Below are 13,744 nucleotides of genomic sequence, written 5' to 3'. Positions count from 1 at the left end.
TATTTACAATAACGTTTTAAAAATGTTTTCACGACCTTTATATAACCCGAGATTTAAATGTTATTAAAACGTTTTGTAAAAAACATTTTAAGAACATTTCTGTGTTTGCTGGGTGCAAATATTTTAACATAATATTATTTAAGTGTTGACAAAATATTTGGCAAAAATGTTTGCAAAAATAGTTTACAATGACATTTTAAAAACATTTAAAAAATATTGTTGTAGTGTGTTTACAAAACGTTTTAAAAGATTTCATGACCTTTATATAACGCGACATTTTAATGTTATTTAAACGTTTTTACCTAAACCAAAACCCGAAATATAACTTATTTAAAAGTTTTGTGTTTGCTGGGATGGCTCACCTTTTAGCAACAGCAGCAACAACAACAGCAACAGTTGCAACCTGATGTGCCTTGGATGACACTGTTCAAATCAAACGTTTGAAATGTTATGTTTTTGACACGAGTGAAAGCGATACTTTCATAGGCGATGGCAAAATTAGGGTTCGATACTTCCATAGCTGGATACTGAGTTAGGCTTGGGTATCCGCTGGCACAACATCTTATTTTCCATGGGTTACTCCAGGTTTTGCAGCCATCTCTACTGAGTCGAATAGACATTCTACATCGTATGACTTTTTTGGCTGGATTTGAAAATAACGCCCATGTTTCAGGGCTTTGATCCGGAGGTTGGAACCCTAAAACACTTGCCTGCAAAGAGATGAATGCAACAAAGAAATTAGGCATATCACACAAAATAACTTTTTGTTCACTACAAAATGTTAAAAGAATAATATTGTCTTATGTCGGTTTGTACGCAGCCATATCCTACAAACTAATAGTTTGTAGGATATGGGTGCGTACAAAGCGTGTGATGATCCTTGTGAGATGTAGATGTGGTTATTTAATATGGGGTACGTGAACAATTACCATGGTGAACTCACGTGCTTGGCAACTGCGTTCAACATCAACTCTGCAGTCCTTGTTCAATAGAAGTATACCAATGATGTGCAAGGGCTACAAGATAGGGTTCATTAGTTCGAAAATAAGGCTCGTCAGTCAAATAAAACCGGCTAACTAGTCCGAAACATTAAAGTGTTTTGCGTGTTTGTTAGTCCTAAAGTTAAGGTACGGGTTAGGGTTATTCTAATGGTAAGGGTTAATTAGGGTAAGGTTTAGGATCAGAGTTACTAGCAATATTCTCGGATTAATGACTAGGACTAGCGAACCTTTGGACTATCGAACCTTAGGACTGGCGAACCTTAAAGACCCATTCAGTGATTTATTCATCCGGACGATCGTAAAAATCATCAACATTCAAATTTTGGTACCTTTGTCATTGTCAGAAATATATTAACATAGTCTGCTAGTGGTTCAGCCGAAAGCCGCGAAAGACAAAAATAAGGAATTTACATGAATCTGTAATTTAGGTCCTGACAGTATATAAATTAGCTGCATGTATTTGAATGGGGCTTCAACTTCGTCAATACTTCGGTTTTTTTTTTTTGGTTTTTTGTTGTTGTTGTTTTGGGTTTTTTTGCCAGTTTTTTTTTTTTTCATTTCAAAAATACCAAATGACAATTTGAATGACTTTATAGCCTTCACTTTTAAGCAATCTATAAACAACTTTAATTTCTTACACTTTTGCTGGGATCACTGAATGGTTCTTTAAGACTAGCGTACCTTATGACTGGCGAACCTTAGGACTGGCGAACCCTATAGGACTATCGAACCTTAGGACTGGCGAACCTTAGGACTAGCGCACCTTAGGACTGGCGAAACTTATTACTAGCGAACCTTAGGACTGGCGAACCTTAGGATGATTGAACAAGAAACTGGCAAGAATTCGAAAAAGAGCAAACTCAAGTCAAATCCATACTATTTACTGCAACTTTTAAATTCCGGATTTTTTTTCTAATACTGTTTTGTTGTTAATGATGAGAATACGATTAATAGTTCTGAAGTTATATGGAAATTTGTACCGGCTGCGGCGTTACTTTCCGTATAGTGTTTACAAAACGTGCACCATAGGTTGCTCTCAACAGTTTATTGAATACAGCCTATATCATTAAAAAAAATGCGCACGTGTAAAGTGCCATCTTTGGCAATTAGAAAATACTGTTGTGACATGATGCTTACATCAACGTCAAGGTAACAGTCCTAGCTTTCAAATACTGTTTGTTTCATTCATTTTGGTTTTGGCAATCCACAAATCTGCTTCACTAAATACAAATGTATGAAAACCCTTTTATGCCACTTTTTAGAAAATCTAAAATAGAATGTCATATGCAAATACCTGTACAGTATAGTTAATAAAAAGAACATTTATTTGTAGGATTAGAAATGATTATGTAAAAATTGCATTTCAAACGTATACGATGTGCAATATTTCGTTGAAATGAATTCGATTTTACACAGTGCGCAATATTTGTTTGTCTTTTAACGTGTCTTTTAAGACATGTTAAAAGTGACAAAGAGAACAGTATTTACCATGATAATAATTGACATGTATTCAATTTTACAGCAGAATGTGAAATATTTCAAGTGGAATAAGAGAATCATTATAACAGTATCATGCTAAAACAGAAAAATAATTTTGTATTTTTGCGTAATCGGTGCATTCTTTTGATATCATGAAGGAACTCTTGATAAACGTGATGCTATCACATGTACAGCCCTCTTCCATAAAAGTGGCACAATTGTGATTTTACCCTTTCGTTGATGTTAATTAAACATATCTCGAGATTAAAACAAGCAAATTGAACAGAACAAACAGTATTTGAAAGCTAAGACTGCGCCCTTGACCTTGATGTAAGCATCATGTCACAACCGTATTTTCTAATTGCCAAAGAGGGCACTTTTCACTTGCACATTTTTGAGACAGGCTGTATATTGTATTACAGCCAAGTAAGCTAGTTCGAATCCTTTGTTTGATCCTTTACGATAAAAGCATGCAGGGCCTCTAGTTCCTACTCTACTTTGCCTCATTTCAAATATATAGTTTTAGTTTTGGTTTTGGTTTTGGTCACGTGGTTTCCTATTGTCCTGCCTAACCACTTGAATCATAAGATATCGAACTCATTGTTTCTACCTTTTGTTTAAAACCGAACATTTGTGTCAGTCAGTTTCGGTTTTGGTTTCAGTTTCTTATAAGTGGTGTGGATCGTAAAATTATTTGATTTGAAGTTACCTACTCTAAGTATACAAAAGAAATGTTTAAATTTCGCAGTGCAATATTCACGAGCAGAGAAGTCGAACAAAGCAGTCTACATTTGAAAGCATTGATTTAGTTTGAAAGCATTGACTTGAGACTACGAATTAGCCTAAGCTGATTTCACTGTGAAAATATATAGACCATCGAAATATTTCCACAGACATTACAATAGGCACTTGACAGATTATGACTTCAGTGATATAAACACTTTTATACACAATTCTATTTATGTGCATGTCGCATGACGGAAGATCAATATCATAGAAAGCTGGTTTAAACTAACTTTTATTCAATTTATTTATTAGAGAATAGAGAGAGAGAGAGAGAGATAGAAGAGATCGCCAGGGAAAGAGGGTATGTGTGTGTGAGGGGGAGGGGGTAAGGGTAAGGGAGAAAGAGAAACAGAGGGGAGAGAGCATTGGAAGTGGGAAGGGAAGGAGGGGGGAGGGGGGCTCAAGAGTGGAGTGGAATAATAGGGAAGAGTCGATATCGAGTGTGGGAGGGGGGAGGGAGGAGGTTATATATAGGTGGCGGAGGGAACATAGGTAAGAGGTATGGGTTGTGCTTTCCGGGAATAATCTAATTCATAATCAAATCATCTACATCATCATGCATCGTTTATATTTCAGACAAATAAACAAAACACCCCACCCCCACCCTCAATATATGCACATGATGTCTATGCATAACTTATCAAACTCGGGTGTAATTTTATGGTGTCATGGAAGTGTGCCAGCTACGGCAGAGAACATCAAAAGTCGTCCGCGTTGATAGATATCGATAATGAAAATGTTAGCACAATAGGCTATTATATACGTATGGTTATAGGCCATTATACTTTTGATTATATATACCCTCTTGTGTCCTCCCAGCACAATAGTGTTATGATTGCATACCAGTTCATCTCCACATTTTAATCCCTTGATTTTTGGTTTCTGAACAATAGAGAAACCAAAACTATATATTTGAAATGAGGGTTTGTCATTGTTAAAATGGATTGTGGGGTTTGCCTCGTTTCTTTTGTCAAATAAGAATGACAAAATATATAGGCTCTGCATGTTTTTATCGATTGGCTCCAAACAAGGGGTTTGAACCGGTGTCCTTCACCGTAATCATGGCGCAGTGCAGGCCATTCAATAAAATGTTGTCATCAACCTATTTGATCGTAGTGCATTTGATATGTGTGTGAAACGAACTGTCGCGGTAGTTGCAATCATGCTTTTGTTGAATGCATTTGAGAACTCCGCCATATTTACGGCATGATACGTCATATGCACAACCTCTATAGCAAAGTTGATATGATGATGATTATCTTCTTTGAACAGTACATTTAATTCATCCAACAAATGGGCAAAAAACAGTCCGATCCGACCGCCTGGCGAGGAAAAAAAAGCGCAGTGATTTATAGTGCGCTACGCACAGGTACAACACCTAGACGTTGATCCACTAGCCTCAGCACACTTTACAGGTTGTCGCTGACCACTACGGGCCCACATCATTCCATAAACCATTTAACAACAAATACATACATACATACATACATACACAATTCTTTTATAAAGCGCCGTTACATCTAGACCACAGCGCATAAACAAATTCAAAGCATAAATACAATATAACAAAACAAAGTGAGCAATAAAACAGTCAACTTTTTGGGAAGAGATGTGATTTCAATAATTTCTTAAAGACTGGTAATGAGTTTGCAGTACGAATGGTGATGGGTAAATTGTTCCACAGTCCAGGAGCAGCCAGAGAAAAAGCTTTATTTGCGGCAGAATGAAGAGATTTGGCATTGAACTTATGTATAGTAAGCCGTGTTGTATCTGAAGCAGAGCGAAGTCCAGTACGCGATTGATGGTAGGGTGTGAAACAAGAAGCTAAATAACCTGGAGCATGTCCATTCAAGCATTTAAACACATACAGAAGTACTTTGAAATTAATGCGCTCTTTCACAGGGAGCCAGTGGAGTTGTTTTAAAAACGGAGTTGCGTGATCGAATTTTGATGCAGAAAAAATTAGTTTTGCACCCCAATTTTGAAGGCGCTGAAGTCTGTCGATATGGGTTGTGTTTGCTCCCAGCAAAAGAGCATTTCCGTAATCCAGTCTGGATAGAATAAGTGATCTTACAATACTACTGCAGGTGTCAAAATCCAAGAAACGTCTGATGCGAGTGATGTTACGCAAATGGTATGAAACAGAGCTGGAAAGAGATGCTATTTGCGGAGCCATAGACATTACATCATCAAAGATGATGCCCAGATTTCGCACAGTTCCTGATGGTTTGATGATGTCATTTCCAACTTGCAACTGAATGTCCGGTAAAGAACGTTTAAAATGAGGCGAGGTGGCAACAAAAATTCAGTCTTATCACTGTTCAGCTTCAGCATATTTTCAGTCATCCAGAGTTGTATTTCATCAATGCAGTTTTGAAGTGCAGAAAGAGTCAACTGAATAGATGCTAAATCTGAAGGTATGAAAGAACTATATATTTGAATATCGTCTGCGTAGACATGATAGCACAAATTGTTCTTATTGATGATCCTTCCAATAGGTATGGTATAAATTGTGAAACATTTTGGTCCAACGATCGACCCTGTGGAAGTCCATAGCGCATATCATGAGGAACAGAGTGAACATTGTCAACCAAAACACAAGTTGTTCTGTTGCTGAAATACGATTTAAACCAGTCAAGCGCAGTTCCTGTTATGCCAATCTCACACTCTAATCTGTTGAAGAGGATATTGTAGTTCACGGTATCAAAGGCGGCACTTAGATCTAAAAGCACAAGGAACACGCCTTTCTGGTCATGAATCATGCCCATGATGTCATCTTTGACTTTCAGTAATGCGGTTTCGGTGCTCCGTGCAGAACAGTAGGCAGATTGAAACTCCTCGCCTAAATTATATTCAATCATATGATCAGTTACAATATTGATGACATGTTTTTCAATCAGTTTGGACATAAACTTGATATTAGCGACAGGGCGGTAATTCTTTAGCTCTTCGGGATTGAGCGACTGTTTTTTGATGAGAGGATTGATAATAGCATGTTTAAAAGTGTCCGGAAAAACTCCTCTACATCTACATCTATTAGGATACTCAGTAAAGTTGCCAAGGCAATATCTGACTGAGAAAACAATACTGACGCCGGTCATCAGACACGGATCAAAATTGACATATAATAAAATTACACTTAAAGCTACTTAAACTTACAAAATGAACTGCACTACTTAATTAACACTTTTGTTTTTAAGACCAGATGTAAATGATTCCAGTTTGTTACAATCGAGTAATGATGAGGGTAATGAATTCCAGTCCAGTATGGTGCGCGGGAAGAAGCTGAACTTATATACGTTTGTTTTGGGAGCCATGACACGGAATTTAAGAGGATGATATTGGCGAGTATGTGATGCCCTTGGTGTTTGTATATAATCCGGTATGGGGACGGCAATGTTTTGAGTTTGAATTTTGAACATGGTGATTAAACGTGATGTTTCCCTTCGTTGTTGGAGTGATGTCCAGTTTAACTGCTCTAACAAGTTGGTAACTGTGCCCTCTGTTCTATTGTAGTTATTATTAACAAATCGCGCTGCCCTTCTTTGCACCATCTCTATTTTATTAATATCCGCTGCAGTGTGAGGATCCCAAACTACACTCGCGTACTCGAGAATTGGTCTTACTAGTGCAAAGTACATCTGCTGTTTAATTGATGGTGGGCATCGAAATAAGTTGCGACGAATAAACCAGAGGGCTTTGTTAGCTTTCAGAGTTATGTTGTTAATATGTTCAGACCATTTGAGGTTGTGGGTTAATTCAATACCAAGGTATGGATGATGTCTGACGCTGTCCAGAAAGTCATTTTCCATTTTGTAGTCATGAATGATTGGGTTCCTTTTTGTGGTGACGCGGAGAATGTTGCATTTAGTCGTGTTGAAAGACATTTGCCAAGCGGCAGCCCAGTCAGTGAGAGACTTAAGATCTTTTTGCAGATGTTCTGTGTCGATGTTTGATTTTATGACTCGATAGAGTACACAGTCATCTGCGAAAAGTCTGATGTTTGTTTGGGTGCTAACATTATCGGAGATATCATTGATATAAATGAGGAACATAAGGGGTCCTAAGACTGTCCCTTGAGGAACGCCCGATTTTACATGGACAGGTTTGGATATTTCCCCATCAACAACAACACGCTGTGTCCTTCAATCTTCAATCGTAAAAACACTACAGTACTGATCGCTTAATGCTCCAGCTTTACCCTTAGCATTTGATATTTCTTTGTTATTCACCATAAGTGAACTTACACCAGAACCATTTGTTTTCATTGATTTGATGTAACTCCAGAACTTCTTTGTGACGCAAACATTGCCATCATTGACGGGCGTTGTTTGGCCGTCAGATTTACCAGATTGGTCTGGTCTTGATAGGAGACTCATTAAGTAGTCATTTTTGGCGCTCTGCATTTTTCTTTGCACAAGTTTGCGAAGATTTTTGAATTTGGTTTGGTTTTCATTGGTGTTGTATTTCTTAGTTATATTATAAACACGGTGTTTCTTTCGAATTAGCTTCTTTATACCCGGAGTCATCCATGGAACGTCCCATTTGTCTTTGATCGTTTTTGCTGGGACGTTGTCGGTTATCATTTCTGTGACATTTGTTTTAAAGGTTTCTCAATTCACGTCGATGTGATTTACGTCTACATTCTGACTAAGATATTGATCTTTGAAAGCCACTGCGTCCAATTTCATTTGGGTAACATTCATCTTTCTAAACAAGAAGACCTTACGGGGAGGTTTTTTGTTCGGTCTAGGATTAACATTAACCTCTGCCGTAACAACAGAATGGTCACTCATTCCTGAGGACACCTGCACGTTTTCTATAAGGTCTGGGTAGGTTGTAAGGAGAAGATCAAGAATGTTGTCCAAACGTGTTGGTTCGTGAACATTTTGTTGTAACCCATGCTCTTCTGCTATATCTGTTGAAAGAGACATGTTTATGATGTGGGTTATGACAGCTGCTACAAGAGCGCACACCCTAGACATTTCACAAATAACCATCGCAACCCGGGTCCCCGAGTTTCGTACGGGTTACAACGAGACAATTAGCAGGAAGTTCCTTGTCCAGGGGAATTTCAAGCTAACTCAATTTTCCACGAGAGCATACTAGGTACCGCCAGGGTTCCAACCCGCAACCTCTCGCACCATAGTCGAACACCTTCACGATTGAGCTAACTTGAAATACTTCATGACCAGACAGCATATATCCTGAACAGGCAACATGGTATCATCACATATTATCCCACAATGCAATACTCTGTTTAAATAGAATATCCTTTAAGGTTAAATACAATTGATTTTCAAGGCTTGATTCCAGAGGGGCGTAAGTTAATAATGGAAACAGCCATGCAGAAAAGAATGAACTCACGCGTACAGTAGTGTGTCAATCTGAACTAGGGCCACGGACAAACCGCTGCTCGTGAGTCATCCTATATGTTGCAGGGATAGGGAAGGGGCGACCATGATAGGACCATAATGGGCACGATACGGCATGATACGTCATATGCACAACCTCTATAGCAAAGTTGATATGATGATGATTATCTTCTTTGAACAGTACATTTAATTCATCCAACAAATGGGCAAAAAACAGTCCGATCCGACCGCCTGGCGAGGAAAAAAAAGCGCAGTGATTTATAGTGCGCTACGCACAGGTACAACACCTAGACGTTGATCCACTAGCCTCAGCACACTTTACAGGTTGTCGCTGACCACTACGGGCCCACATCATTCCATAAACCATTTAACAACAAATACATACATACATACATACATACACAATTCTTTTATAAAGCGCCGTTACATCTAGACCACAGCGCATAAACAAATTCAAAGCATAAATACAATATAACAAAACAAAGTGAGCAATAAAAACAGTCAACTTTTTGGGAAGAGATGTGATTTCAATAATTTCTTAAAGACTGGTAATGAGTTTGCAGTACGAATGGTGATGGGTAAATTGTTCCACAGTCCAGGAGCAGCCAGAGAAAAAGCTTTATTTGCGGCAGAATGAAGAGATTTGGCATTGAACTTATGTATAGTAAGCCGTGTTGTATCTGAAGCAGAGCGAAGTCCAGTACGCGATTGATGGTAGGGTGTGAAACAAGAAGCTAAATAACCTGGAGCATGTCCATTCAAGCATTTAAACACATACAGAAGTACTTTGAAATTAATGCGCTCTTTCACAGGGAGCCAGTGGAGTTGTTTTAAAACGGAGTTGCGTGATCGAATTTTGATGCAGAAAAATTAGTTTTGCACCCCAATTTTGAAGGCGCTGAAGTCTGTCGATATGGGTTGTGTTTGCTCCCAGCAAAAGAGCATTTCCGTAATCCAGTCTGGATAGAATAAGTGATCTTACAATACTACTGCAGGTGTCAAAATCCAAGAAACGTCTGATGCGAGTGATGTTACGCAAATGGTATGAAACAGAGCTGGAAAGAGATGCTATTTGCGGAGCCATAGACATTACATCATCAAAGATGATGCCCAGATTTCGCACAGTTCCTGATGGTTTGATGATGTCATTTCCAACTTGCAACTGAATGTCCGGTAAAGAACGTTTAAAATGAGGCGAGGTGGCAACAAAAATTCAGTCTTATCACTGTTCAGCTTCAGCATATTTTCAGTCATCCAGAGTTGTATTTCATCAATGCAGTTTTGAAGTGCAGAAAGAGTCAACTGAATAGATGCTAAATCTGAAGGTATGAAAGAACTATATATTTGAATATCGTCTGCGTAGACATGATAGCACAAATTGTTCTTATTGATGATCCTTCCAATAGGTATGGTATAAATTGTGAAACATTTTGGTCCAACGATCGACCCCTGTGGAAGTCCATAGCGCATATCATGAGGAACAGAGTGAACATTGTCAACCAAAACACAAGTTGTTCTGTTGCTGAAATACGATTTAAACCAGTCAAGCGCAGTTCCTGTTATGCCAATCTCACACTCTAATCTGTTGAAGAGGATATTGTAGTTCACGGTATCAAAGGCGGCACTTAGATCTAAAAGCACAAGGAACACGCCTTTCTGGTCATGAATCATGCCCATGATGTCATCTTTGACTTTCAGTAATGCGGTTTCGGTGCTCCGTGCAGAACAGTAGGCAGATTGAAACTCCTCGCCTAAATTATATTCAATCATATGATCAGTTACAATATTGATGACATGTTTTTCAATCAGTTTGGACATAAACTTGATATTAGCGACAGGGCGGTAATTCTTTAGCTCTTCGGGATTGAGCGACTGTTTTTTGATGAGAGGATTGATAATAGCATGTTTAAAAGTGTCCGGAAAAACTCCTCTACATCTACATCTATTAGGATACTCAGTAAAGTTGCCAAGGCAATATCTGACTGAGAAAACAATACTGACGCCGGTCATCAGACACGGATCAAAAATTGACATATAATAAAATTACACTTAAAGCTACTTAAACTTACAAAATGAACTGCACTACTTAATTAACACTTTTGTTTTTAAGACCAGATGTAAATGATTCCAGTTTGTTACAATCGAGTAATGATGAGGGTAATGAATTCCAGTCCAGTATGGTGCGCGGGAAGAAGCTGAACTTATATACGTTTGTTTTGGGAGCCATGACACGGAATTTAAGAGGATGATATTGGCGAGTATGTGATGCCCTTGGTGTTTGTATATAATCCGGTATGGGGACGGCAATGTTTTGAGTTTGAATTTTGAACATGGTGATTAAACGTGATGTTTCCTTCGTTGTTGGAGTGATGTCCAGTTTAACTGCTCTAACAAGTTGGTAACTGTGCCCTCTGTTCTATTGTAGTTATTATTAACAAATCGCGCTGCCCTTCTTTGCACCATCTCTATTTTATTAATATCCGCTGCAGTGTGAGGATCCCAAACTACACTCGCGTACTCGAGAATTGGTCTTACTAGTGCAAAGTACATCTGCTGTTTAATTGATGGTGGGCATCGAAATAAGTTGCGACGAATAAACCAGAGGGCTTTGTTAGCTTTCAGAGTTATGTTGTTAATATGTTCAGACCATTTGAGGTTGTGGGTTAATTCAATACCAAGGTATGGATGATGTCTGACGCTGTCCAGAAAGTCATTTTCCATTTTGTAGTCATGAATGATTGGGTTCTTTTTGTGGTGACGCGGAGAATGTTGCATTTAGTCGTGTTGAAAGACATTTGCCAAGCGGCAGCCCAGTCAGTGAGAGACTTAAGATCTTTTTGCAGATGTTCTGTGTCGATGTTTGATTTTATGACTCGATAGAGTACACAGTCATCTGCGAAAAGTCTGATGTTTGTTTGGGTGCTAACATTATCGGAGATATCATTGATATAAATGAGGAACATAAGGGGTCCTAAGACTGTCCCTTGAGGAACGCCCGATTTTACATGGACAGGTTTGGATATTTCCCCATCAACAACAACACGCTGTGTCCTTCAATCTTCAATCGTAAAAACACTACAGTACTGATCGCTTAATGCTCCAGCTTTACCCTTAGCATTTGATATTTCTTTGTTATTCACCATAAGTGAACTTACACCAGAACCATTTGTTTTCATTGATTTGATGTAACTCCAGAACTTCTTTGTGACGCAAACATTGCCATCATTGACGGGCGTTGTTTGGCCGTCAGATTTACCAGATTGGTCTGGTCTTGATAGGAGACTCATTAAGTAGTCATTTTGGCGCTCTGCATTTTCTTTGCACAAGTTTGCGAAGATTTTTGAATTTGGTTTGGTTTTCATTGGTGTTGTATTTCTTAGTTATATTATAAACACGGTGTTTCTTTCGAATTAGCTTCTTTATACCCGGAGTCATCCATGGAACGTCCCATTTGTCTTTGATCGTTTTTGCTGGGACGTTGTCGGTTATCATTTCTGTGACATTTGTTTTAAAGGTTTCCCAATTCACGTCGATGTGATTTACGTCTACATTCTGACTAAGATATTGATCTTTGAAAGCCACTGCGTCCAATTTCATTTGGGTAACATTCATCTTTCTAAACAAGAAGACCTTACGGGGAGGTTTTTTTTTTGGTTTAGGATTAACATTAACCTCTGCCGTAACAACAGAATGGTCACTCATTCCTGAGGACACCTGCACGTTTTCTATAAGGTCTGGGTAGGTTGTAAGGAGAAGATCAAGAATGTTGTCCAAACGTGTTGGTTCGTGAACATTTTGTTGTAACCCATGCTCTTCTGCTATATCTGTTGAAAGAGACATGTTTATGATGTGGGTTATGACAGCTGCTACAAGAGCGCACACCTAGACATTTCACAAATAACCATCGCAACCCGGGTCCCCGAGTTTCGTACGGGTTACAACGAGACAATTAGCAGGAAGTTCCTTGTCAGGGAATTTCAAGCTAACTCAATTTTCCACGAGAGCATACTAGGTACCGCCAGGGTTCCAACCCGCAACCTCTCGCACCATAGTCGAACACCTTCACGATTGAGCTAACTTGAAATACTTCATGACCAGACAGCATATATCCTGAACAGGCAACATGGTATCATCACATATTATCCCACAATGCAATACTCTGTTTAAATAGAATATCCTTTAAGGTTAAATACAATTGATTTTCAAGGCTTGATTCCAGAGGGGCGTAAGTTAATAATGGAAACAGCCATGCAGAAAAGAATGAACTCACGCGTACAGTAGTGTGTCAATCTGAACTAGGGCCACGGACAAACCGCTGCTCGTGAGTCATCCTATATGTTGCAGGGATAGGGAAGGGGCGACCATGATAGGACCATAATGGGCTGATGGGGGGCCGGGGGTGATTGTGGGCAGCCGTTTTCGGCAATTTTCCTTTGGATTTTCTAAATTTTCCATTTTTAAAATTATCCTGGATGATATAGTGTCGTGAAATAAATCAATGCTTCTAATAGGCTATAATAGGCCTAGTATGCCTATTTATATCCTGATTATGCAATATATAGGCCTACAACAATAACTACAACAACAGTAACAAAACCAACAACCAATATTTTGTTAATCTAATTTGTAAAAATATATTCATAGGCCGCGCCTATTAGACTAGTATAGCCTAAAAATTCCTGAAATATATAATGAAAAAAAACCAGGCAAAAACAATCAATCGCTGCAGTCAGAAAGAAAGAAACGAACAAGAAAAAAGTGAGTGAAAAATAAAATAAAATAGATGGAATGGACCACATAGGGACTCGAACACGTACCGCCAAGTTTTCAGGCTCAAAACTATAGTATTATATAGTCGAACGTGAGTCAGACGCGCTAACCGATTGAGCTACTGAGTGACCTGTGAAATCGATTGATCTCCAACTGACTATTATGGAATAGTGCATACCAGGCTCTTATGATAAACAATCTCATCACCGCTGTAAATGCATGATGCAGTCATGTCTACAGTAGAATTCATCTCGACCTTTGCAGGACTTAAACCCCATTAAAAGCTATTAAACCAAGATAACACTCATTGAAGCAGCTCAACTGATTAAATCA

General features: G+C 38.6%; 1 protein-coding gene across 1 annotated transcript in view; it reads right to left on the bottom strand.

Moving 5' to 3' along the window:
• Nucleotides 1-284: 284 nt before the first annotated feature.
• LOC140157425 (sialidase-4-like) overlaps nt 285-13,744 on the bottom strand; it is a 56,229-nt gene continuing 42,769 nt past the window's right edge. The window contains exon 9 of the mRNA XM_072180619.1: nt 285-710. Coding sequence (XP_072036720.1) covers nt 366-710 — 345 coding nt within the window. The 3' untranslated portion in view covers nt 285-365. The remainder of the gene's footprint in view (nt 711-13,744) is intronic.

The sequence above is a fragment of the Amphiura filiformis genome, chromosome 7 (genome assembly GCF_039555335.1).
Source record: "Amphiura filiformis chromosome 7, Afil_fr2py, whole genome shotgun sequence".
In the NCBI taxonomy this organism is placed as follows: Eukaryota; Metazoa; Echinodermata; class Ophiuroidea; order Amphilepidida; family Amphiuridae; genus Amphiura; species Amphiura filiformis.
The sequence above is the reverse complement of the archived record's forward strand: the minus strand, read 5'-3'. Positions and strand labels throughout refer to the sequence as shown.